The sequence below is a fragment of the Alexandromys fortis genome, unplaced genomic scaffold, assembly GCF_014885135.2.
Source record: "Alexandromys fortis isolate MF-2015 unplaced genomic scaffold, M_Fortis_MF-2015_v1.1 scaffold_59, whole genome shotgun sequence".
Classification (NCBI taxonomy): domain Eukaryota; kingdom Metazoa; phylum Chordata; class Mammalia; order Rodentia; family Cricetidae; genus Alexandromys; species Alexandromys fortis.
Window position 1 is genome coordinate 5265003 of NW_026067943.1, and position 27402 is coordinate 5292404.

General features: G+C 44.5%; 1 protein-coding gene across 1 annotated transcript; it reads left to right on the forward strand.

Moving 5' to 3' along the window:
• Mkrn2 (makorin ring finger protein 2) lies at window positions 1–27319 on the forward strand. Its single transcript, XM_050148635.1, has 8 exons — window positions 1–130; window positions 17193–17321; window positions 18738–18919; window positions 19786–20090; window positions 21999–22213; window positions 23462–23572; window positions 26569–26713; window positions 26878–27319. Exons 1-8 carry the CDS (start codon window positions 105–107, stop codon window positions 27013–27015), a joined length of 1251 nt encoding a protein of 416 aa, XP_050004592.1. The 5' UTR covers window positions 1–104; the 3' UTR covers window positions 27016–27319.
• The last annotated feature ends 83 nt before the right edge of the window (window positions 27320–27402 follow it).

The window sequence follows — 27402 nt, forward strand, 5'->3', positions numbered from 1 at the left end:
GCGCGCTAGAGTGACGCAACTGCGCGCGCGGGCGGGGCCGGGCTGGGCCGCGGCGGTAGAGGCCCTGAGAGTTCAGTGCGACTCCAGCCCGTGTCCCCGCCGCCATGAGCACCAAACAGGTCACCTGCAGGTGAGTGCGCTGCGCCGCGGGGCCTTGGGCGCTGCCGGAGGGAGGTGAGGGGCCGAGCCCGACTGTGGCGGGCCGTGTACAGCGGGAATAACACGCAGGAACCCAAAGGCCGAGGAGAGGCTGGAGCGGCCAGAGCATCTGCAGCGGCGGCTTGCAGAGAGTGAGCCGGGAGGGATTGCGGGGAAACCCGGGCCGGTCGCATTCCTTATCCTGAGATGAAACCGAGACCACCGAGAGAGGTCAAAACGAAACCCATTTAGGAGCAGAAAGACAACATTGATGGATGGCTTGTTAGACGAGGTGGAGAACCAGAAAGCTATTCTTGTGACTGCTATTTTGAAATTAAAATAGTTGGGTTGAGTAGCAACGTCGATAACTCGGTGACGAGCTTGTGGCTGTTCTTGGGCTTTAGTCCTGTGGGTTTGCATGCTTGGGAAGTACAGCTTGTAAGCATCCCGAATGTGGAAATCCAAATTTTGAAATGCTTCAAAATTCCAAGCTTTTTGAGTGCCGACATGGTACTACAAGTGGAAAATTCCACACCATAATATTTTGTTATATTAAAAACAAAAATTATCGGAAATACTGTTTAAAATTTTCAGGGTATGTGTATACGATGAATTCCATGTTTAGACTCTTGTGCTATCCGCAAGACATGTAAATAAAAATACTCTAAATTACAAAAAAAAAAATAAGACATGCCCAAGCATTTTTGATAGAGGAGCTTCGGCTAACAAAAATTTCAGTTGGTTTCAGTGAATTAAGAAACATGTCCCGGGCGTTGGTGGCACATGCCTTTAATCTCAGCACTCGACGGGGCAGAGGCAGGCGGGTCTCTGTGACTTCAAGGCCAGCCTGGTCCAGAGTGCGTTCTAGCACTGGTTCCGTACTCCTGAGTAACCCTGTCTCGAAAAACAAACAACAAAAGACAGAACGAAAAGAAGCAGAGATGTAGTTTGGCTATGTGATAAACATTCCATTTACTTCCCTTGTTGCCTCTCATTACAACACCTTTATGAAGAGTTCTTTTTGAATTCGATATAAGGGTTAATTGAGCCAGATACCCAGGGCCCAGGTGGCTTATGTTAAGTAGTTATCAGAAAACTGCAGTTAGTGTCTGTGTGTTAGCTAGTTTTGTTTTCTTGACAGCCAGAGTCATTGGGGAATTGATACAATGCTCCTACCAGACTAGGCTGTTCCCTATGGGTGGTGCCACCCCTGGACTTGTGGTCTTGGGTGTTGTAGGAAAGCCTGAGCGATTCAGTCAGCAGTGCCCCTCCAGGGCCTCATTGTTAGTCCTTTATTGATTTCCTTTAGCGATGAGAACTCTCCTCCCAAAGCTGCTTTTGGTCATGGTGATTTATCACAGCAACAGAGACTTTGAGACAGTCTGTCACAGCCTTGTGGATCATTGGTACTAAAATGTCTTTGTTGAGGGGGAATGTGCATGTATTCACACTTTCTCTTTGCAGGAGGAAAATGTTCCTATCATAGTGTCCTACCTCTGATGTGGGCTACTTTGAAAATAACTTAGTGGGTTTTTGTTGTTTGTTTGGTTGGTTGGTTGGCTTTTTGAGACAGGGTTTCTCTGTGTAACAACCCTAGCTGTCCTGGAACTAGCTCTTGTAAGTCAGGCTGACCTCAAACTCCCAGAGATCCGCCTGCCTCTGCCTCCCAAGTGCTGGGATTAAAAGCGTGCGCTACCACCGCCTGACCTTTTTGGTTCTTTTTGGTTGCTTGCTTTGGTTTTTTGTTGTTGTTGTTGTTGTTATTGTTCATTTGTTTTTGTTGTTGTTTTCTGAGACAGAGTTTCTCTGTGTAACTTTGGAGCCTGTCCTGGAACTCATTCCAAAGACCAGGTCCGCCTTGAACTCAGAGATCCTCCTGCCTCTGCCTCCCAGTGCAATAACTAAAGGCATGTGCCACCACCTCCCTTTGAAAATAACTTACAAAATTGCTCGCTTATGGTTTTGACAATTGTTTGAGGCAGGGTCTCTATTGTAGCCCTGTCGGTCCTTGAACTTGCTGTGTAGATCAAGCTAGTCTTGAACTCAGATCTGCCAATCTCTGCCCTTCCTTGCTAGGATTAAAGGTGTGTACCACCACACCTGACTGCTTTATGGTTTAATTCCACCGCTTAGGCTTTCCTAAGATGTATGACTACAAAAATCTTAAGTCAAGCCATTTTGATTCCTTTTTGGTGTTTTCTCTTTTGTATCTGGAGATAACCTGATCCGTAAGCTCTGTCTCATTAGTAAGAGGGTCCTAAGGGCTGTTTCTGGGAAAGAATAGTTTCTGTTGACGGGCTAACTGGTGTTTGCGGGCTTCTTTCTGCAGCCCTGGCAAGTCATACAGAACGTGGTGCTGTATTGGTTGCGCTCTACCTGACAAGAGCAGCTTAGTGAAGAAAGGGTATATTCATTCTGATCACAGGTCGAGGTTACAGTTCGTGATGAAGGGGGAGTCATGTGATAGGAGGAGCATGAGAGCAATGACTATTGGTGCTCAGCTCACTCTTTTTTAATTCCGTCTTGACCCAGCCTAAGGAATGGCACCACCACATTCATGGTGGGTCTTCCTCCTCTGTTGGCCTAATCTGGATGATCCCTCACAGACTTGGCCAGAGACTTGTCTCTCCAGTGATTTGCAGCCTGTGCTCTGTCAACTGGACAGTGAAACAACCTCAGGATTGTCATGTTTTCCCTAAGCTCAGCTTCAGAGTGGTGCAGGTGTGATGGCTAGTATTGAGTCTCATAGCTCGTGCTCAATTAAAGGATATTTCAGAGCTTTTGTTTGTCTTTGTTTTTCTTTATTATTTTTTACATACCAATCTCAGTTAACCCTCCCTCCATCTCCTCCCACCACCTGTCCCCACCTCATCCCCCATTCATTCTTCAGAGAGGGTAAGCCCCCCCCCCAGGTCATCTAAGTCTGTCCCATCACCTCCTTGAGGCAGGACCAAGGCTTTTCCCCCCACCCCACCCCGTGCCTAGGCTGAGCAAGGTTATCGCTTTGTAGAGAATGGGCTCCACAAAGTCAGTTCATGCATTGGAGTTAGATCCTGGTCCCACTGCCAGTGGCCCCATATGCTGCCCAAGCCACATCATTGTCACCTGTATTCAGGGAGCCTAGTTTGGTTCTATACAGGTTATCCAGTTGTCAGTCTGGAGTCAGTGATCTCCCACTAGCTCGGGGTCAGCTGGTTCTGTGGGTGTCCCCATCATGGTCTTGACCCCTTTGTTCATATTATCGCTCCTCTCTCAGTTCTATTGTACTCCGGGAGCTCGGTCCAGTGGTCAGTTGTAAATCTCTGCATCTGCTTTCATCTGTTTTTGGAAGAGGGTTCAAGCTTCTCTGGAGTTGTGGACTGTAGATTGGTAGTCCTTTGCTTTATGTGTGGTATCCACTTATGAATGAGTATACACTGTATTTGTCTTTCTGGGTCTGGGTTACCTCACTCAGGATGGTTTTTTTCTACTTCTATCCATTTGCCTGGAAATTTAAAGATGTCATTGTTTTTTACTGCTGAGTTACTACTCCATCCACTGTGTAAATATACCCCCTTTTTTTTTTTTAATCCATTCTTCGTTTGAGGAGCATCTAGGTTGTTTCCAGGTTCTGGCAAGAATAATGCTGTTATGAACATAGTTGAACATATGTCCTTGTGGTATTACTGAGCATCCTTTGGGTATATACCCAAAAGTGAGTGGTGTTGCTGGGTCTTGAGGTAGATTGATTTCTAATTTTCTGAGAAATCGCTATACTGATTTTCACAGTGACCGTACGTTTGCTCTCCAACCAGCAATCGAGGAGTGTTTCCTGTACTCCACATCCTCTCCAGCATAAGCTGTCGTCCGTGTTTTGGATCTTAGCCATTCTAATTGGTATAAGATGGTATCTCAGAGTTTTGATTTCCTTTTTCCTGATGACTAGGGATGTTAACATTTCCTTAAGTGCCTTTTGGCCATTGGAGATTTTTCTGTTGAATTCTGTGTTTAGATCTGTACCCCATTTATTAATTGGATTATTTGGTAGTTTGATGTCAAGTTTCTTGAGTTCTTTGTATATTTTGGAGATCAGCCCTCTGTCCGATGTGGAATTGGTGAAGATCTTTTCCATTCTGTAGGCTGCCGTTTTGTCTTGTTGGCCATGTCCTTTGCTTTATAGAAGCTTTTCAGTTTCAGGAGGTCCCATTATTAATTGTTGCTCTCAGTGTCTGTGCTACTGGTATTATATTTAGGAAGTGTTCTCTTGTGCCAATGCATTCAAAGCTGCTTCTCACTTTCTCTTCTTTGTGGTTCAGTGTGGATGGATTTATGTTGAGGTCTTTGATTATTTGGACTTGAGTTTTGTGCATAGTGATAGATATGGGCCTATTTGGATTCTTCCACATGTCGACATCTAGTTATACCAGCACCGTTTGTTGAAGCTGCTTTCTTTTTTCCACTTTATATTTTTAGCTTCTTTGTCAAAAATCAGGTGTTCATAGGTGTGTGGGTTAATATCAAGGTCTTCAGTTTGATTCCATTGGTCCACCTGTCTGTTTTTATGCCAATGCCAAGCTGATTTCATTAATGTAACTCTATCATAGAGCTTGAAGTCAGGGATGGTGATGCCTCCAGATATTCCTTTATTGTAGAGGGTTGTTTTGGCTATCCTGGGTTTTTTGTTGTTGTTGTTTTTCCATATGAAATTTAATATTGTTCTTTCAAGATTTGAAAAATTGTGCTGGGATTTTGATGGGTATTGCATTGAATCTGTAGATTGCTTTTGGTAAGATTGTCATTTTTACTATGTTAGTCTATCCATGAGCATGAGAGATCTTTCCATTTTCTGATATCCTCTTCAGTTTAGTTCTTCAAAGACTTAAAGTTCTTGTCATACAGGTCTTTCATTTGATTGGTTAGAGTTACCATATGATATTTTATATTGTTTGTGGCTATTGTGAAGGATGATATTTCTCTGATTTCTTTCTCAACCCCTTTATTATTAGTATATAGTATATAGGAGGGCTCCTGGTTTTTTTTTTTTTGAGTTAATCTTATAGCATTACTGAAGGTGTTTATCAGCTATAGGAGTTCCCTCATAGAATTTTTGGGATTACATATATACTATTGTATCATCAGCAAATAGCAAAAGTTTGACTTTTTTCTTTCCAATTTGTATGCCCTTGATCTCCTTTTGTTGTCTTATTGCTGTAACTAGAAGTTCGAGTACTATATTAAATAACTATGAAGAGAGTGGACAGCCTTATCTTGTTCCTAATTTTAGTGGCATCGCTTTGAGTTTCTATTTAGTTTGATGTTGGCTGTTGGCTTGCTGTATATTTATTGCCTTTATTATGTTTAGGAATGTTTCTTTTTTTAATTAATTTATTTATTTATTAAAGATTTCTGTCTCTTCACCGCCGCCTCCCATTTCCCTCCTCCTCCCCCAATCAAGTCCCCCTCCCTCGTCAGCCCAAAGAGTCATCAGGGTTCCCTGCCCAAAAAAAAAAAAAAAAGGAATGTTTCTTACATCCCTGTTCTCCCCAAGACCTTTATCATGAAGGGGTGTTGGATTCTGTCGAAGGCTTTTTCCAGCATCTAATGAGATGATCATGTGGTTTTTTATTTCAGTTGTTTATATGGTGGATTACATTAACCGATTTTCATGTTGACCTGTATCCCTGCATCTCTGGAATGAAGCCAACTTGATCAAGATGGCTGATGTTTCTGATGTGTTGTTGGATTCGGTTTGCCAGTATTTTATTGTTTTTGCATCACTGTTCATGAGGGAGATTGGCCTATAATTCTCTTTCTTAGCTGTCTTTGTGTGGTTTAGGTATCAGGATAATTGTAGCCTCATAAAAAGAGTTTGACAATGTTCCTTCTGTTTCTATTGTGTGGAACAATTTGAGGACTATCAGTATAGCTCTTCTTTGAAATTTCTGGTAGAATTCTGCACGGAAACAATTTGGCCCTGGGTCTTTTTGGTTGGGAGGCTTTTGATGATTGTTTCTATTTCCTTTTGGGTTATAGATCTATTTAATTTGTTTATTTGGTCTTGATTTAATTTGGCATGTGGAACTTATCCAGAAAATTCTCAATTTCCTTTAACATTTCTAGTTTTGTAGAGTACAGATTTTGAAGTGTGACCTGGATTCTCTGGATCTCCTCCAGGGTGTTATAGTCCCTCTTTCGTCTCTGATTTTGTTATTTGGATATTCTGTCTCTCATTTGGATAAAGGTTTGTCAGTCTTGTTGATTTTTTTTCTTGAAGAACCTGCTTTTTTTCTCATTGATCCTTTGTATTGTTTTCTTTGTTTCTATTTTATTGCTTTCAGCCCTCAATTTGATTATTTCTCACCATCTGCTTCTTCTGGATGAGTGTGCTTCTTTTTGTTCTATAGCTTTCAGGTGTTCTGTTACCTTGCTAGTGTGGAATTTTTCCAGTTTTTTTTTTTTTCAGTTCATCATATTATTTTTTCTTTTTTAAAAAATTGTTTTTATTGAACTATATATTTTTCTCTGCTCCTCCCCCCCCCCCCCGTCCTCTCCCATGATCTCCATGCTCCCAATTTACTCAGGAGATTTTTTTTTCTTTTTCTACTTCCCATGTAGATTAGGTCTATGTATGTCTGTCTCTCTTAGAGTCCTCTTTGTTGTCTATGTTCTCTGGATTGTGAATTGTAGGCTGGTTTTTCTTTGCTTTGTCTAAAAGCCACTTAAGAGTGAGTACATATATTTGTCTTGCTGGGTCTTGAGTTACCTCACTCAATATGATGTTTTCTAGATCCATCTATTTGCCTGCAAATTTCAAGATGACATTATTTTTCTCCACTGTGTAGTACTCCATTGTGTAAATGCACCACATTTTCCTTATCCATTCTTTGATCGAGGGACATTTAGGTTATTTCCAGGTTCTGGCGATGACAAACAAAGCTTCTATGAACATAGTTGAGCACATGTTCTTGTGGTACGGTTGAGCATCCTTTGGGTATATACCCAAAAGTGGTATTGCTGGGTCTTGAGGAAGGTTGTTTCCTAATTTTTTGAGAAATCGCTAAACTGATTTCCAATGCAGCTGTACCATTTGTACTCCCACCAGCAATGGAGGAGCGTTCCAGCTTCTTTATGTAGGCATTTAGTGCTATGAACTTTCCTCTTAGCACTGCTTTCATTATGTCCCAAAAGTTTGAGTATGTTGAGCAGTTATTTTCATTGAATTTTAGGAAGTATTTGATCTCTTTCTTTGTTTCTTCCTTGATGCAGTGGTGATTTAGGTGGACAATGTTCCATTTCCATGTGTTTGTGTGCTTTCTGAAATTTGTTTTGCTGTTGAGTTCTGGTTTTAAGCTGTGGAGATCTGGAAGACTGGTTGCTGAGTGTTGTTTGGGTAGGTAGCAGTCAGATTTGAAAACTCATCGTTATGTGCTCTTGCACTGTAGCCAGTCTGCTGTCGTCTGTCTGGTAGAACAGGCAACCTTTGGTAGTCTCTACTCTGACTAAGGAAATCTTTGGTCTTTTCCAGAAGACTGTCAAGTGTTTATCTTAGCTCCCTGGGCTTTGTAGTTGTTTTGAGATAGGCTCTCGCTATGTAGCTTTGACTATCCTCTGGAACTCACTGTGTAGGCCAGGCTGGCCTCTGCCTCTCAAGTGCTGGGATAAAGGCTTGGTATACTATACCCGGCCTTCTACTTTTGTAACCATTCTGAACTTGACTGCTACCATGTGTTAGAGCTTGCCAATCCTGTTCTTCACTGCAGGTTGGACTGTTGTGCCAGGTTGTTTTTGTGCCTTCAAAGTTCCAATTTGTGGATGGTTACAATATATTATAGTCATTTTGTGTTGTTTTGTTGAGACTGGGTGTCATTTCTCTGGCCCAAACTATTATCCAATTTATAGTCCCTAACTCAGGGAAAGTGTTGGGATTACAGGTGTGTCCCATCATGTCTTGATCCACTGCTGTCTTGAGTGGCATTTCTCAAAGAATTACCAAGCCTGGTGTTGGGGTATGCCTATCCTCTCAGCCACTTGAGTCTGAGGCGAGTTCAGAGTCAGCTGAGGCAATATATAACAACTTTGTCTCAGAAAATAGAAAGAATTACCCAACTGTTTAGATATGGAATATCTTGTCTGGAAGAGTCCCAGGACTACCCACCCAAACACCTGGAGACTGGCTAGAGTCATGGTGTTATAGTATTTTAGCATACAGCTAGACTCCAGACCAAGGCTGTTACACTGGCTTAGGAAGGATACACAGCCAGGTAGGGTAAGCAGGAGTCCAGAGGGCTGCTTCTACCCCTGCAGAGAAGCACACAACACTTTTTCTCACCGGAGGTACCAGGTCAGGTGCAGTGTGGGGCCAGAGCAGCTTCTGCCTGTGACCAACCTTCCAGACCCAAGAGGAAATAGACTTAATATCAACCACACCATGACACAGTTGAGACACAGTGAGAAATTCTTAAGTCAGTGTAGGGACTTGGACTATACCAGCAGCTTCTAGAAGCCAAAGGCTGTTCTTAGGTTAGCCGAGAGGTATCAGTCTCAGACCTGACTCCTTTCCATGGCCTGGCTTGCTCTCTGTGCCCCATCCCTGCCTGCTAAGAATGGAGCCCAGGGCCTCTGAATGCCACGGGCACTCCATGAGCTTCGTCTTCAAGCCTCCATTCTTTTCCTTTTCTTTTCAAATCAGCCTTCTAGCAAGCTGCTAAGCACTGTCTGCTTTGGGACATGTTTCCTTGGAAATCTGGGGAAATTTTCATGTTTCCTAGAAAAGTCCAGGCAGCTTTCAATTTCTGATCTTGGTGGACTCTGATTCTGATGGTGAGATTGCTGTCCCTTTCATCAGATTCGGGGGACGGGATAAGTGGGCCTAGCCAACTCCCCTGCTTTTGTGGAGGTAACAGGTGAAGATACAAACTTGCTTCATACCAGGAGTGGGGATTTTCAGCAGCCTGCCAGCCCCATCGCTCTCCTCTGGTCCACTGTCCCTACCATGGAGAAGACCAGGTGCTGGACTGTCTGCACTTTGTTCTTTGCCTTTCTGGCTTAGCCAGCTCTCCTAACCCTAAGCCATTGCATTTGCCAACACTGTCAATGTGGACATGCTCAGGGATCTAGTCTTTGGGCTTTAGGACTGTGAGGAGTAGGAGGAGACAGGCATATTCTAATTAGTGTTCTTGGGTGGCATGGACAGGCGTGGACAGAGCAAGTTGTGGGTCCGCTTGCCTCCCTGAGCTCAGGTCTCCCATTTTCCTCCTGGTTTGTAAAATGTTCCTCTCACAAGTTTAGGCTAAGATGGAGCATAGTCACTGATCCTCCTTTCTATGTTTCCTCACCTCATGTGTTCCTCAGGTTCTTACTGTGGGATGTGAGGAGGCTCTACCCAAAGGTTAATTCCAAAGGATTCTTTACCAAAGGGAGGGCCGCAAGGTAAACCAGGCAGGCCAGTAGCAGCACTGCTGGTCCAGGATCAATTCAATCAGCTCAGAATCAGATCTGCTGGTCCACTTCGGCTGGTGAGGGAAATTTCTTGTGTGTGTGTGTGTTTCTTTTTTCTACAAGGTGTTATTTGTAGTCATTCTGGCATTAGCCTGGCATCTTCCTCTTCAGCATCTCAAGTGCCCGACCCATGTGTTCTTATGTAAATTTTAAAATATTCTTTTCCAATAAAGCTGCTATAGAAAAGCATTTCTGAGTCTTTGGTAAAGGGATATTTTACCTTCTTCAGGCAGTACACGCCTGCAGGCTGCTGGCCCCACAGTATGGGCTGTTCTGCGGTCTCCAGAAAACCTGGCCTGAGCAGCAGTGTTAGAGCTGACACTAAGGTGGCCTGGTGAGCACTGGTAGCGCGGTTCCCAGTCCAGCAGGCCTGCCCACACCTCACCTCTCTGCCCTTTCTTTCTGGACATTGTCTGCCATGCAGCATGATCTTCTAGTCTTCTTAGTCCTTTTTAGACCTTAATAAGAGCTAGGGGTGCCTGAATAAGACTGAACTAAATAGCTTACACTGCACTCAGTCATTTATGAGCAGCATCAATGTTAACTACAGTGGAAACGTTGTAGAAACCAGTGTATTGTTTCTCAGCAGACACGTTGTAGAAACCAGTGTATTGTTTCTCAGCAGACACATTGTAGAAACCAGTGTATTGTTTCTCAGCAGACACATTGTAGAAACCAGTGTATTGTTTCACAGTAGAAAAGTTGGGAAGTGCAGGTGCTGAAATAAGGAAAACACATGATGGCCTAGATTCCACCAGTCTACTGTTGGTCTCACCAGCTTTTAAAGTTTTCACCCCTTTATATATTGAGATATTGAGTTTATTCTCCACTTCCTCTTCCCACCCTCCTCCTTTTTTTTTTTTTTTTTTTTTTTTTTTTTTTTTTTTTTTTTTTTTTTTTTTTTTTGAGACAGGTTATCTCTGAAGCTTTGGACCCAGCCTTTTGGAACTAGCTCTTGTAGACCAGACTGACCTTGAACTTCAGAGCTCTGAGTGCTGGGACTAAGGCGTGCACCACCAAAGCCCAGCTCTCCACCCTCTCTCTCTCTTTTTTTTTTATTGGTATTTATTGAGCTCTACATTTTTCTCTGCTCCCCTCCTGCCTCTCCTCTTCCCTCTTTAACCCTCCTCTAAGGTCCCCAAGCTCCCAATTTACTCAGGAGATCTTGTCTTTTTCTACTTTCTACTTCCCATGCAGATTAAATCTATGTGAGTCTCAGTGTCCACATTGTTGTCTTAAGTTCTCTGGGATTGTAGTTTGTAGGCTGGCTTTCTTTGCTTTATGTTTAAAAACCACCTATGAGTGAGTACATGTGATAATTGTCTTTCTGTGTCTGGGTTACTTCACTCAAAATAATGTTTTCTAGGGCTGGAGAGGTGGATCAGAGCATGTCCACATTGACAGCGGTCCTGAGTTCAATTCCCAGCAACCACATGGTGGTTCACAACTGTAACATGAGGGCCGGGCTCGTTGGGGCTTCTGTCCTGTCTGGTCCCCCAGCCATTTAGTCCCAGAGAAAAATCACACAAGAGTCTACATTAATTATAAACTGATTGGCCCATTAGCTCAGTCTTCTTATTAGCTCTTGTAGCTTATATTAACCCATTATTCTTATCTATGTTAGTCACATGGCTCAATCAATACCTTTCAGCCAGGCAGGTTACATCTTGCTTCTCTGTGGTCTGGGCAGGAATGGGAGAGGAATCGGCTTCCTCTTTTCCAGCATTCTCTTGTTCTCATCGCCCTGCCTCTACTTCCTGCCTGGCCAATCAGTGTTTATTCAAAATATGATTGACAGAATACAGACAATTCTCCCGCACCACACAACCAACTATAATGAGATCTGTTCTCCTCTCCTAGTATGCAGGCAGAACAATGTATACACAGTAAATAAATAAATCTTATTTTAAAAAATGTTTTCTAGCTCCATCCATTTTTCTGCAAAATTCAAGATGTCATTATTTTTTTTCTTCTGTGTAGTACTCCATTGTGTAAATGTACCACATTTTCCTTATCCATTCTTTGGTCAAGGGGCATTTAAGTTGTTTCCAGGTTCTGGCTATGACAAACAAAGCTGCTATGAACATAGTTGAGCACGTGTCCTTGTGGCACAATTGAGCATTCTTTGGATATATACCCTAAAGTGGTATTACTGGGTCTTGAGGAAGGTTGTTTTCTAATTTTCTGAGAAATCACCACACTGACATGCAAAGTGGTTGTACCAGCTTGCATTCCCACCAGCAATGCAAAAGTGTTCTCTTTACCCCACAACCTGTCCAGCATAAATTGTCATCACTGTTTTTTTTTTTTAAGATTTATTTATTTATTTATTATACAACATTCTGCCTCCATGTATGCCCACACACTAGAAGAGGGCGCCAGATCTCATTACAGATGGTTGTGGGGTTAGTGAAGATCTTTTCCCATTCTGTAGGCTGTTGTTTTGTCTTGTTGACCGTGTCCTTTGCTTTACAGAAGCTTTTCAGTTTCAGGAGGTCCCATTTATTAATTGTTTCTCTCAGTGTCTGTGCTGTTGGGGTTATATTTAGGAAGTCATCCCCTGTTTCAATGCGTTCAAGTGTACTTCCCACTTTCTCTTCTTTTTTAAAAAAATATTTATTTATTTATTTATTATGTATACAATATTCTGTCTGTGTGTGTGTCTGCAGGTCAGAAGAGGGCACGAGACCTCTTTACAGATGGTTGTGAGCCACCATGTGGTTGCCAGGAATTGAACTCAGGTCCTTTGGAAGAGCAGACAATGCTCTTAGCCACTGAGCCATCTCTCCAGCCCCCCACTTTCTCTTCTATGAGTTTCAGTGTGGCTGGCTTTATGTTGAGGTCTTCGATCCATTTGGACTTGAGTTTTGTGCATGGTGATAGATATGGGTCTATTTTCATTCTTCTACATGTTACTATCCAGTTATGCCAACACCACTCGTTAAATAGGCTTTCTTTTTCCCATTTGATATTTTTTGCTTTTTTGTCAAAAATTAGGTGTTCGAAGATGTGTGGATTAATATCCGGGTCTTCTATTCGGTTCCATTTGTCCTCCTCTCTGTTCTTATACTAATACCAGGCTGTTTTCAGTACTGTAGCCCTGTAGTAGAGTTTGAAGTCAGGGATTGTGATGCCTCCAGAAGTTCTTTTATTGTTCAGGATTGTTAGGCTATCTTCGGTTTTTTTTTGTTTGTTTGTTTGTTTGTTTTTTTTGCTTCTCCATATGAAGTTAAGTACCATTCTTTCGACGTCTTTGAAGAATTTTGCTAGGATTTGATGGGCATTGCATTGAATCTGTCCCACCCTCTTTTTTAACCCTTCTGTAAGTGACCCTTATCGTAGACAGTTTAAAGACTATTGTATGTCCTGGTTGTTGTTGATTTTTGGTTTTTGGTTTTTTGTCAACTTAACTAAAACTAGAGTTACATGGTCTTTAGAGTGGCCATTAGATTAGCCTGTAGGCAAGCCTGTTGCTGCTTTTTCTTGATTAGTAACTAATGTGGATAGTCCAGTTCATTGTGGGCAGTGCCACCCCTGGGCAGTATAAGAAAACAATGAGCAGGCCAGTCATCAGCGTTTAGACTGTGACCTGAGAATTGAAGCTGAAATAAGCCCTTTCTTCCTCGCATTGCTTTTGCTCATGGTGTGCATCATAGGAGCAGAGAGTCTAAAAACATATGCTAAAGTGAATCTAGATAGCTTAGCCTTTGCCAGGGCACGCATGTCACAGGTCTGTGGCTTTGGTACATTCACAGTTGTGTAAGCAATCTCCAGGGCACAGCCTGTGAAACAAAAATACCGTGTTGAACTCCAGTCTCCCCCTTAACTGCCAACGGTCTCTCCTTTCTCCCTTGGTGAACTTAATTGTTCAGAGACCTCACATGGATTTGTTGTGTCACGTAGCACTCATGGAGTTTTGAGTTGGGAATGTTTTCCCTTTTAAGGCTGAATAATATTCCATTCTGCTTTTGTGGGGTTTGTGCATGGATTATTATTATTTGTTTTTGGGGTTTTGTTGTTGTTTGCTTGCTTTTGGTTTCTCGAAACAGGATTTGTCTGTAATAGTCCTGGAACTCTTTTTGTAGATGAGGCTGGCCTTAAGCTCACAGAGATTGTCAGTTGTTGAGGTATGGGCATTTCTTTGCCCCAAGGCCAGTTCTGCCAAAAAGAAAGGCTCCAGGTGGAGTGTCTTTGGTGCTCAACATTCTCTCGGGAATAGAGCGGTGTTGCCAGGAGCAATTGTGTCTCACTACCACAAAACTCTGAGTTAGATTAAAGGCCATATTCTACAGCTCTTCAAGGAGGTTGAAGATTATCTATCTATACTGAGTATAATCTCTCTCTATATAAAGAACCTGATTTAGAGTGCTGGGATCCAAGGCTTGCACTATCACACCCATCTTTTGTTTAGTCTTTTTGAGACAAGTTTTACTTTGTGGCCCTGGCTGATCTGGGACTTGCTGTGTAGACCAGACTGGCCTTGACTCACAGAAATCAGCCTACTTCTGCCTTCTGAGCACTACTGATCTTTAAAGGTGTAAGCCAGTATGTCTGGCTGTATGCAGTTTTATAATCTGTAGGTGAAGTTTTTCTGTCCTGACCACCAGTTCTCAAATAATAGACAGCAGCTTCCCAAATAACTGATTTGGAGAACTTAATATACATTATAAATGCTCGGTCAATAGCTTAGGCTTGTTCCTAACTAGCTCTTACAACTTTAATCCATTTCTATTAATCTATGCTCTGGCACTCATATCCTGTTTTGTGTGTCCAACTGACTGGCCAACACCTCTGACTCCACCCTTCCTCATTCCATCATTCTCAGTTTGACTTTCTCGCCTAACTTTATCCTGTTCAGCTATTGGCCAGTCAGCTTGCTAATTAAGCCAATCATAGCAACATATATCTGTAACATGAGGGCCTGCTTGGGGTTTCTGTCCTGCCCTGTACCCCACAGCCAGCAAGCCCCAAGGAAAATCACAGAGTCTACATTAGGTTATAAACTGATTGGCCCATTAGCTCAATCTTCCTATTAGCTCTTGTAGCTTATAATAACCCATTATTCTTATCTATGTTAGCCATGTGGCTCAGTACCTTTCTCAGCAGGGCAGCTCACATGTTGCTTCTTCAGGGGTCTGGGCTGGACTGGGAGGAATGGGCTTCCTCCTTTCCATCATTCTCCTGTTCTCATCGCCCCGCCTCTACTTCCTGTCTGGTTGATCCACCTATACTTCCCGCCTGGCCAATCAGTGTTTTATTAAAATACATGATTGACAGAATACAGATAATTCTCCCGCACCATATATCCACATAGTGTACAGAAGGGTTATTTCACAGCAATAATCTGTTCTTTTCAGCTGTATTCAATTTCTGTGTCAATAAACTTTCTTTTTTTGAACTTAGGGCATGGGTCATCATGGACTCCCTTTGTAGTCAAGGGTGACCGTGAACTGCTCCCCCTCCAGAGCTGACAGCACACAAGTACTGCCACTCCCAGTGATGCTCCTTCTGCATAGTGGGTGAACACACTGCCAGCCCAGTTACATTACCAGCCTCAATAAATGCTCATTTTTACCAGTATGACCATGTATTTGAGTATGGACCATGCATGGCCTAGTTCATACTCAAGACATTAGTGGGTTGTCTCAAAAAATGTCTTTTATATCTTTTACCATATTTTGAAGTCTGATGACCAGATGTGATGACCACCTGGTTACCAACCATACCCCTTGTGTTCTGCTTGCTTCTCTAGCCATCCTCCCCTCCTCCCAGGTCTTTAAGGGTTTATTGAGCTGTAACTTACAGAAACTTGTTAGAAGTGTGTCAAAGTTGCTTTTTTTTTTTTTAAGATTTATTATGAATATAATGTTCTGCCTGGAGGCCAGAAGAAGGCGCACCAGATCTCATTATAGATGGTTCTAAGCCACCTTGTGAATGCAGGAAGAGCAGCCAGTGCTGTTAACCTCTGAGCCATCTCTCCAGCCCTGGTTTTGTTTTGTTTTTTTAGTGTTATCAGTAGTTAAGTTTGAATATATGTTGTTATGTCCACCATCCCAGAACTATCCCTTGTGCCCAGTGTACACTCTGGTTCTCCTTTTCTTTTTACTTCTATTTGTATGTGTATATTATATGTGATCTGCCTGTATGTATGACTGCGCACCATATGCATGCAGTGCCTGAGGAAGCCTGTGTGTCAGGTCCCCCTGGAACTGTAATGCCATGTCGGTGTTGGGTGGGAATCAAACCCAGGTCCTCTGGAAGAGCAGCCAGAGTTCTTAACCACTGAGCTATCTCTCTAGACTGGTGATTCTCAACCTTCCTACCAACGCATCCCTTTAATGCAGTTCCTCATGTTGTGATGACATGAACCATAAAATTATTTTGTTGCTACTTCATAACTGTAATTTTACTACTGTTAACTAATAATAATGTAAGTATCTGATATATTGGATATATGATGATGTGACCCCCAAAAAGGGTCATGACTCACAGGTTGAGAATCACTGCTCTAGACCTCTGTTTGTTTTTTCGAGACAGGTTTTCTCTGTGTAGCCCTGACTGACCTGGAACTCACTGTAGATCAGGCTGGCCTTAAGCACACAGAGATCTCCTTGCCTCTGCCTCCCTAGTGCTGAGATTAAAGTTGTTCACCTCCACCATCAGCCGTTTTTCTTTAAGTCAAGATCTCGTGTCTAAGCTGGCTTCAAATTTTTTATGTTGTTAAGGATGACCTTCAATTTCTGATCCTCCTGGCTCTTCTGAGTGCTGGGACTCTAGGCATGTACTACAACATCTGATTTATTCTGTGCTGGGAGTGGAACTCATGTCTTAGAACATGCTAGGCAAGCATCCTACGAACAGAGCTAAATCCCCAGTGTCATAAGAGTGATAAGATTTCAGGCGTGTGCCACCATGCCCTGCATCACTTATGTTGTCTGACGCCCACACTGTCTCTGGGGCTGACTGTAACAACTTCATGAAGCAGTAGGTGGTGTTCTCTCCACATTAACAGGTGAATCAGCAAGGATAGGGAAGAGGGCTTTGTGACCTGGCCTGAGCCCAGTCAGCCATCTTTTAACTCCCAGAGCTCTGGGAGGGTGGGGAGAGTGGGTTTTCCTAACATGTCTTCCCAATTGTGAAACTTGTATCTCATATGTTTAACATAAATCAAGAGCTTATCCATGTAGACGGGTTTTTGAAAGATATTTTCTGTGTATGAATGCTTACTTGCATGTATTTTTATCCACCACACACATGCAGTGATGAAAGAAACCAGAAGGGGGGGGGGGCATCAGATTCAGATAGATATTAGCTAAGATATGGGTGCTGGCAACAGAGACTGACTCCTCTACAAAAATAGCAAGTGCTAGTAACCACTAAACATTTCTCCAGCCCCTAATATAGAGACATTTGAAATCGTTTTTCTTCCGAAGAGCTAGTCTTGGGTCATTGTGGTGCATGGAAAATCACTTTGTTTAGAATCAAGGAAAAGAGCACAATATGGGCGGGGCTGGTATGTAGTTCTTGAGAATGCCGCTTTCCCCAAGGCGTGACTCAGCTGTTCTTTGTCTCCTCAGGTATTTTATGCATGGCGTGTGTCGCGAAGGCAGCCAGTGCCTGTTCTCACATGACTTGGCGAATAGCAAGCCATCCACCATCTGCAAGTACTACCAGAAGGGCTACTGCGCCTATGGTTCACGCTGCAGGTAAGGCTGCCACAACTGTGGCTACTAAAGTGAAGCTGTGTGTGGAGAATGGGGCTTGTGTTTGGTTTTGTTAGCAGTTTTATGTCTCCCAGGCTGACTTCAAACTTGCTATGTAGCCAAGGCTGGCTTTGAGCTTCTGCTCTAACCGCAGTGGTGGGAACACAGGTGTATGCCATATACATACTTCCTGAGCGTGGTCTTAATGAGGGGAAGTTTTGAACTTAAAATTGTACTTAGAATATTAGTAATTGGTATTTTTCTTTTAAACCCTATATAACACACCATAGACTTTTCCAGTGCCACCCGTGTTGGTAGGGCCACTTGTTGGTTCCTGGCTGCTCAGCCCCAAAATAATCACACAGAAACTATATTATTTAAAATATTGCTTGACCTACTAGCTCTAGCTTCTTATTTGCTAACTCTTACATTTTTTATATACTTTTTTTATTGATATTTATTGAGCTCTACATTTTTCTCTGCTCCCATTCCTACCTCTCCCCTCCCCCCTTCAACCCTCCCCCAAGGTCCCTATGCTCCCAATTTACTCAGGAGATCTTGTCTTTTTCTACCAAAACAAACAAACAAAACAAAATAGCTCTTATATCTTAATTTAACCCATCTCCATTAATCTGTGCATCACCACAAGGTCATGGCCTACCAGCAAAGTTTCAGCACGACCCTCTCCAGCAGCGGCTCCATGGCTTCTCCTCAGACTCTGCCTCCTTTCTCCCAGCATTCAGTTTTGTTTTCCCCGCCTAGCTCTTTCTGCCCTGCTCTGCTATGGGCTCAAAGCAGTCCTTTATTAACCAATGGTATTCACAGCATACAGAGGAGACTCCCACATCACACCAGCCTGTCTCCTCATCGGGGGTTTTTTTGTGTCATAAGGTGGCATGCCATTTATTTTAAAGCCATTTCCAGTTCGTGCTTGAGTGATTCTGTTGTGGAGGCTAATGGCGTTCATGCACACACAGCCCATGTTGCTCCGGGCGGGACAACACTGAGATGCTCCATAACTTGAAGAACAGACCAAACCCCAGTTAGTCCTTGCTGTGTGCAGAACTCTAGAGCTTGAGTCAGCCACCTGCTATTCCCCGACCCATCCACCCACTCCAGGTAGTATATCCTGGAGTTCCTACCCAAAACGCCTCCTGGTAGTGTAAGTGTCAAAGGCTCTCTTTAGATGACCTGGACAGTGGATGGATTCCTATCAGTCTTACTGGGACACTTAGCTGTGGGTATAGGTAGCAGGTTAAATGACTCCAAAAGACTTTTCTAGTTAAGAGTACAGAGATAGACCCTTGTCCACCTCAGTGAGTCCAGTTGTTGGTGGCTGGGAGTATAGGTAGTGTTTGGGGTGGGGGGTGAAGGTATTTGGGCCTGCATGACCATGATACATTGCTATGTCTTGTTCAGATATGACCATACGAAGACCCCAGCTGCAGCAGGTGGAGCTGTAGGCCCTGCACCCCACCCTGTGCCCTCCTCGAGCTTGCCCAATCCTCACCCTTCTCCTGACATCGCCACATCTGTTACGAGAACACATTTGCATGAACCAGGGAAGCGGGAGAAGAAGATGCTGGTGCTCAGAGACCGCAGTGAGTGAATGCAGCCTTTGCTGCCTCTGGGAAAGCAGAATGTGTGGTTTAGTGCTGCTGCCATGCCTCCTCATCAGGAAGCTCCTGGCACCCCAGGACCCAGAGTTGACCTGAAAACAGGCTGCAGAGGTTCAGAGGTGCATCTCCACAGCTGGGCTGAGCTCCACTTTGGGCCCGTCAGAGTGGTCTTTTCTCACTGTGAAATTGCCTCTTACAGGGGTCACCCACTGATGAGACGCTCTTCATTTTGAAGCTAGCTGGGTCTTTTTGTTTTGCTTGTTTTTGGTCTTTTGAGACGAGGTTTCTCTCTATGTCCCTGGCTGTCCTGGAACACTCTTTGTAGACCAGGCTGGACTTGAACTTAGAGATCTACCTGCCTCTCCCTCCTGAGGGTTGGGATTAAAGCTATGCCACACTGAAGCTGGCATTTTATGCAAGAGACATGTCACTTTTCTCTTGTTTGATGTCATGTCCTGGTAGTGATTGTTTAGGAGCATTTTCAGACACAGAGCAAGGAAGGGGTTTGGGCTGAGACCAGGTTTGTGAGAAAGAAGTCGTCAAGTGGTAAAGGCTTTTGTGCTGCTGGGCCTCAGGAAAGTTTCCTAGCTCTTGGGCTTGTTCCCCTCAGGATCTCATGTTTTGGGGTTTAAGCATTAAATGGTCTGTATGTTGACATCTTTGCGTTCTGTATAAAAAGACCTCATTCTTTTGTTCTGGATGGCCAGCCCTTGACTGCCTGGGCCATCTCCCAGCCTCTGCACTGTTGTTCTGTGGTCTACTTTTCTCTAACTGTTCCTAATTTGGACTAGTACCTACATGAAAGGTGAGCCTGTTCTCATGTGTGTATGTGTGCATTTTGTGTTGAGATCTCACTGGCCTGGCTGAAGACAAGACTCTCCCGAGCACAGTGAAGAATCCAGGTGGCTGCAGTGACCCTCAGACCAGCCCAGAGACGAAGCCCCATTCCTATCTAGATGCCATCAGGAGTGGCCTGGACGACTTGGAGGCCAGCAGCTCCTATAGCAGTGAGCAGCAGTTGTGTCCCTATGCTGCTGCTGGGGAGTGCCGGTTTGGAGATGCCTGTGTCTACCTGCATGGGGACATGTGTGAGATCTGCAGGCTTCAAGTCCTGCACCCCTTTGACCCAGAACAAAGAAAAGCTCATGAGAAGGTAACTTGAAAACCTTAGCATGAACTCATTTTAAGAAACCTGAATGTACCATGGGACAGAGTCAGGAGTCTCACAGCTATCTTTCTGCCAGAATGCCTGTGTTGTGTATCTGACTTAGTTTTACTGTTTCCAAGTTCTTTTCCTGTTGCCGTTTTATCAGTTTTTTGATTATTTAGGACAAAGAAGGATGGCTCAGCAATTAAGAATACTTGCTGCTCTTGCAGAGGACCAGCATTGGCTTCCCAGCGCCCACTGCTGATATGCTCTTCTCACTTCCACAAGAACCTCGTGTACATACACATGTGCGCACGCACACACACGAGTAATAGTGATGAGATAAATCATTAAGCTTTAAGAAATGCAAAGTAGTGCTGGAGAGATGGCTCAGCAGTTAAGAGCACTCACTGGCTGTTCTTCCAAGAGGATCCGGGTTCAATTCCCAGCACCCACATGGCAGCTCATAACTGCCTGTAACTCCAGTTACAGGGGATCCCACACTCTCACACAGATATACATGCAGGCAAACATGGAAGCACATGAAATAAAAATTAAAAAGAAAAATAGTTTTGTTTTTCGAGACAGGGTTTCTCTGTAGCTTTGGAGCCTGTCCTGGAACTAGCTCTTGTAGACCAGGCTGGCCTTGAACTCACAGAGATCCCCCTGCCTCTGCCTTCCCCGAGTGTTGGGATTAAAGGCGTGTGCCACCACCGCCCGGCTGAAAAATAATTTTTTAAAAAGAAGCTTCAATTTGTTCATTTCACAGAACATTGAGTACATTCTTTGAGAAAGCTCAGAGTAAAATGCAAAGTATAGAAAGCAATCCCCACTCAGGAGTGCGTGTGCAAAGTATAGAAAGCAGTCCCCACTCAGGAGTGCGTGCGCCTGTGCGTGCCCTCTGCACCATGTAGCACCCAGTCTCTCCCCCTCCCTCCCTAGCTTTACACATCTCTGTGGTGGGGCTCCAGGCAGCCAATATTTTGGAAACTTTGAAAAACCTTTATCATGGACTTTTCTTTTAATTGTGTGTGTCTGTGTGTGTATGCACAAGCGTGTGAGTACCTATAGGGTGAGAGAGGTGTAGAATCTTGAACTGGAGTTAGAGGCAGTTGTTGAACCTGCCCAATGAGAGTAGGAACCCAAATGCAAGTCCTTTGGAAGAGCAACAAGAGCTCTTAACTGCTGTGCCATCTCTTTAGTCCCTTTTATCATGGACTCTTGGAGCCAAGTGTTGAAAAGTTGTGAATGTCCCTGGTAGCTAGAGGCTGTCTCACATTAGGCTGTGCTCATTCCAGGGTTACAGTGTTAGAGTCCAGGTCACCTCTTGTAAGGACGTGGTAATTACCCAGTGGGATAAAATGGTCATGACCTCTCTTGACAGAGGAGGCCTATGTCCCGGGAGGGCTGCTAATGCACATGCCAGCAGACAGCATTCCTGGCAGTCCAGCCTCCATGGGGCAGTGGGCTAGCAAGCTGTGGAACTCAGATTGGTTCTGTTCTTTATTCGTGTGCAGAGGGCACTGCTGTGTGCACTCACTCAAAGCAGGGGTCTGGGTCTTCTCATCTGCCTTCATTCACTTGAATTCACTCAGCTGGGTCACAGTTACTTAACATTTACTGGATTGGTATGGCATAGAATAGGCATGCCATCCAGAAGAGCCAGGAGACCTGTGACCCAGTGCTCATGAATGCTGCAATTCCCACAGTGATCTAAGAGTTGTAGAACTCCATGGCTGTAAGCTGGTAGTGATCATATCCTACTAGGGAACTTGGGACAAGGACAAGGTGGCTTGAGGTCCACTTTGTGGTCAGATCTTTGTGTCCTGAATTCAGGGACTATGGGTACTATTTTTACACGGTCCTGTGACTATGTAACTGAGCAACTCCTGGGTTCCTCCCTGTCGTCCTCAGATGTGTATGTCGACATTTGAACACGAGATGGAAAAGGCTTTTGCCTTCCAGGCAAGCCAGGACAAAGTGTGCAGCATCTGTATGGAGGTGATCTTGGAGAAGGCATCTGCTTCTGAGAGGAGGTTTGGCATTCTCTCCAGCTGCAGCCACACCTACTGTCTGTCCTGCATCCGCCAGTGGAGATGTGCAAAGCAGTTTGAAAACCCAATCATAAAGTGAGTGCAGCTGGGTTTCTCTGTGGCCATGGGGACTTAATGCCCTCTAGAGCTCAGGCCCCAGCTGTGAGCTTGCACACGTCAACCCTCTTGAGCCCATCTGCCTGTCTTACCTGTCTCTCCATGTTGGAATTTGCAAAACTGTCAGTTGTTGCCGGCTGGGTTCTGTCTTGTAGACCTGGTGAACTCAGGACAGTCGTGTTTGCTTTAGGCTAGTTGCTTTGTAACATTTTTGTGCTTTGGGGCTTTTTACCTTAATAACAGGGTTGATTCTCCCTTGGGATATGGCTCCCCTCCACTCTCTAATACCTGGTGCATGTTGTTGGGGAACTTGCGTGTGTGCAGCAGCTTCACTGAGAGTACAGTACTGCCGTGCCCAGTACTTTCCAGTTGCTGCTGACATGAAGCCTAGTTTTAGAAACTTCATCATCCCCAACCTGGACTGCCACCTGTCCGGTCCTGTTGTCTTCTGTCAGGCAGCCTCCAGCGTAGGTTCTTTCTCTACAAATCCCTTACTCTGCCTGTCATTTACATGGCCTTTGCCTTAGCGAATGTTCCCAGGGCCACCCCTGATGAGCATGCTGTGTGGGTGAGTTCTCTGAGAACAGCTTGTAACCTGTTCACTAGCTAGTGAGCACTCATGTAGATCCCAGGAGCTTCACGGTAGCTTGGCCTTTAACTGAAGCCATTTCCTACTCTTAGCTGCTGATAAAGATTTCAGTTTCTTTACATCCTCTCCAACACTTACAGGAGTAAAGTGTATCTCACTGTCATCTCGTCTTCGGTACACTGGGAATAATGAGTATTGTTGTGTGCTTATTGGCTATCCCAGATGAATGCGCCAATCTCGGTTTCTCTCTCTTTCTTTCTTTCTTTCTTTCTTTCTTTCTTTCTTTCTTTCTTTCTTTCTTTCCTTTTTTTGTTTGTTTGTTTTTTTGAGACAGGGTTTCTCTGTAGCTTTTGGAGCCTGTCCTGGAACCAGCTATTGTAGACCAGGCTGGCCTCGAACTCACAGAGATCCCCCTGCCTCTGCATCCTGAGTGCTGGGATTAAAGGCATGCGCCACCACCGCCCGGCCTCAAATCTCTGTTTCTTATTAAGTCGAATGTTTTCATCAGCACAAGCTGCTCTTAGATAATGGTGCTTATGTCTCTGGCCATACATTTGAGCAAGGGATTTCGGAGTGGAATGTGCAAAGGATTCATGATTTATTTTCTCCCTTACAAACTTGATTTGTTTGTTCCTCAGGTCTTGTCCAGAGTGCCGTGTGATATCAGAGTTTGTGATTCCAAGTGTGTACTGGGTAGAAGATCAGAATAAAAAGAATGAATTGATTGAAGCTTTCAAACAGGGAATGGGGTAAGTGCCTTGATTTCATTGGGGATTCTGGTACCTCCATGGCTGGGTGTGGTTTGAGCTTCTGTCAATCTTCAGGTTTCCCAAGAGTGTGGACCCCGTGGATGGATATCAGAGCTTCTTACTCCTGTCAGGCACTTTGCTGGGCTCTGAGCTGCAGAGCTGAGCAAAGCCTTGAGGAAGCAGACGAGTTCTACAATGAGCCCTGGTGCTGAGGTTAATTTGACTGCTCTGATTGTCCAAGCATTGAACAAGTACCTGTTGAGGATCTGCCATCTCACAGGCCTTGTCCATTGCAGGGGACACATCCCTCAAGCTGACAGTGCCAGCCTCACACAGCTCATACTCTAGGAAAGGAAAACACTGAGCAGTCAAGTGAATAAAGCAAAGGCGCCCTGCCTTAATTGAAGTGCAGATGAGAGGTGACCCCCGCGTACTTGTCATGGCAGCACATTTTGTTGCCTGCTCTGACCTCAGTCTTCAGCCTCAGCTGCCCTAGTGATAGGATTGCAGGCATGTATAACCATGCCTGGCTTCTTTTTAAAAGGAATATTCTCACAGAATATTCCTATTGCCTTATAAAATGTATGTTCTGAGCCGGGCGGTGGTGGCACACGCCTTTAATCCCAGCACTAGGGAGTCAGAAGCAGGCGGATCTCTGTGAGTTCGAGACCAGCCTGGTCTACAAGAGCTAGTTCCAGGACAGGCTCCAAAACCATAGAGAAACCCTGTCTCGAAAAACGAAAAAAAAAAAAATGTATGTTCTGTTTACATTATTACAAAGCCCATATGGCAACATCAGATTTGCCATTTAAAGCTCACTTTTAAAGGTTTTTTTTTACTTAAATAACATTTTTTTTGTTTATTCTTCATACCTACCAGTTTCCCCTCCTCCCCTCACACCCCTCCCCTCACCCATCTACCCCATCCCCATCTGCTCCTTTTTTCTTCTGTTGTTTTTATTGAGACCCACTCTCACTGTGTAGCCTTGGCTGGCCTAGAACTCATAGATCCACCTGCCTTTGTCATCCCAGAACTAGAATCAAAGGCTTACACCATCATAACTAGCCAAAAATCAATTTTTTCTTGCTTTTTACCTATTATTTGTTTTGCAAGTTTTTGTATTTATCTAATTACTATAGCTTCATTGTAGCACGATTAATAAAAACCCAGAGACAGATATTGGGATTCAACCTGGACCAGAAAAGCAAAGCAGCCAGTCAGTGGCTCTCACCTCTACCTCAGTCAGAAATGGTGATCCTGCCTCCATTCAGGAATCTCAGAATGAGACTGACTGAGAGCTGTCTCCTCCTGTCTTATATTCCTCTCTAGTGCTGGGATTAAAGGTGTGCACCACTACCGCCTGGTTTCTATGGCAGACTAGTGTGGCTACTGGGATTAAGGGTGTGTGTCACCACTGCCTGGTCTGTAAGGCTGACCAGGGTGGCTGTTTTACTTGCTGACCTTCAGGCAAGCTTTATTTATTAAAATACAAATGAAATATCACTGTACCTAATATTTACCCACTTTACCATTTTCCCCTGTGTCATATGATTGTCCATCCACAAGAGGGCGGATGCAGCAGGACAGAGCTGGCTGGGCTTAGAAAGTTGCTTTGCTGTTTAGAAGGCCTTCCACTACTGTTGACCTTGCCTGGCTGTGGCAGTGTGTCCCTTTGGTGGATGTTCTTGAGCAGTCTCCAGAACAGGAACTTCTGCCAAGTGCCACCAGGGAACAGAGATGGGTGAGATCATCTCTCATCAAAGTGTGATAGGCCAGTGTGGTGGCAGATTTCTTCATTAGTGCCTTATGCCAGAATAGAGGAAGCACTTGGGGCCACCTTGGGTGCAAGAAGAAAGCCATGTGGTCCTGAATACCCTGTCCTTGTGGGCTAGGCTGGAGACTAACTAGTGGAAAAGGGGGGGGGGGTGTCAAGGAAGACACGACTGTCCCTGGTAATGGAACAGTGAAAATTAGAGGGCCAATGGGTTTGAGAGTTTTGTCAATAGCTTAGATGGATGTGAGAGCAGAGAACACCAAGTGAGGTAACCAAGGTGGAGCTTTTGACTTTTGTAGGCAGATAGATAGGGCTGGAGGAGAAAAGGGAAAGCCATGTGAGAGTGGAGCCTAGGGATGGCAGGGTTTTCGTTTGTGGGTTGGTTGGTTTTGTTTTTGGACAGGGTTTCTGTGTAGCCCTGGCTGTCCTGGAACTAGTTCTGTAGACCAGGCTGGCATCAACGCAGAGATCCAAACTCATAAGAGATCCTCGTGCCTCTGCCTCCCGAGTGTTGGGATTAAAGGTGTATGCCACCACCATCCAAGGGGTTTGTTTTGATATGGGCCCTGACTGGCTGGAGCTTTTTATAGACTAGGTTGGCCTCAAAACTCGTGGCGACCTTCCTGCTTCTGTTTCCTGAGATTTGGGATTATAGATGTAGGCCACCATGCCCACTGAGAAGGCAGTTCTGAAGCTACTGAAGGACCCTGAGAGACCTTAATGTCCAAGCTATAAAAAAATAAAATCCCAGAACAATGGAGGCGGCCAAAGGGACAAGGAAGAGTTAGGATAGGTTCTAAAAGTAGAAGGTACCTGTAGCTTTAGCATCTAAGACATGCTTTACTAGGCTGCCTCTTGCTGTGACAGGATTCCTGACCAGGAGGAAAGAACTAAATTCACTTGGGAGACTTGAGCAGAGCTCGCAAATCAGTTTCAGAACTCTGCACCTGGAGTAACTAAGCCTCACTTGGCCCAAGTGCAGAGTAACTGGAGCTGCTGGGATTGGGAGAAGGGCTGCCCTTGCTTCTGAGCACTACAGCCTCCATGCAGTGCATCCCAGCAGCATTGTCCAGCTTGGAAATCAGAATCCCACTTCACTTCTACTAACCTAGGTTTCCCCCAGTGTCACAGGTGGGGCTGCAGTAAGACTAGCTGAACTTCAGTTTTCCACCAGCTCTGCTTCTTTCATCATTCATTCATTTATTTTGTGTGTGCTTTTCAGGAAAAAGGCATGTAAATACTTTGAACAAGGCAAGGGGACCTGCCCCTTTGGAAGCAAGTGCCTTTACCGCCATGCTTACCCTGATGGGCGGCTGGCAGAGCCAGAGAAACCTCGGAAGCAGCTGAGTTCTGAAGGCACTGTGAGGGTAAGCTGGTTAGGGAAGCTTTGGGATAATTCTAGTTACTGCCCAGACCCCTCCTAATAGCTTTGGCAGCAGAGCAGTGGGGTCAACAAAAGCAAAGCAAGCTGGTACTCAGAGTTTGCTGTCATCTCCACTGACCCAGGTGTGCTTTTTGGCTGTTTTTGCAGTTCTTCAACTCAGTGCGGCTTTGGGATTTTATCGAGAACCGAGAAACCCAGCAGGTCCCCAGCACAGAGGATGTCGACGTGACGGAGCTTGGAGACCTCTTCATGCACCTTTCTGGAGTAGAGCCATCAGAGACCTAGACTCGGTGCTGACACCTTCATTTTGGGCTCCGCAGCCACAGCTTTCCAAGGCAGGTTGCGGAAGCCTGTCACTGACAAGGTGGTATACCTGGATGTGAGTGGTAGCGAATGCCCTTGGTCTCTTCATGCTCCACTTTCACAGCCCTGGCGACGGGAAGGACATAAGACAGCCAAGTCCATGGAATCACTACGTTTAGAGTTGAGCTCTTAGTTGTTGTACCTCCAGCCCCTTTCTTGGGGGACCAGCTACGTGGTCCAGCTGTTTTAATTGATTGCTTTTAAATGAAACCCATCTGCTATCTTTTCTTTTGTGACTTTCTTCCTTAAGCAACAGTAAACTTGGAGCTGCTCATAAAGGAGCAGATCAGTTTCTCTTAATCAAGGTGT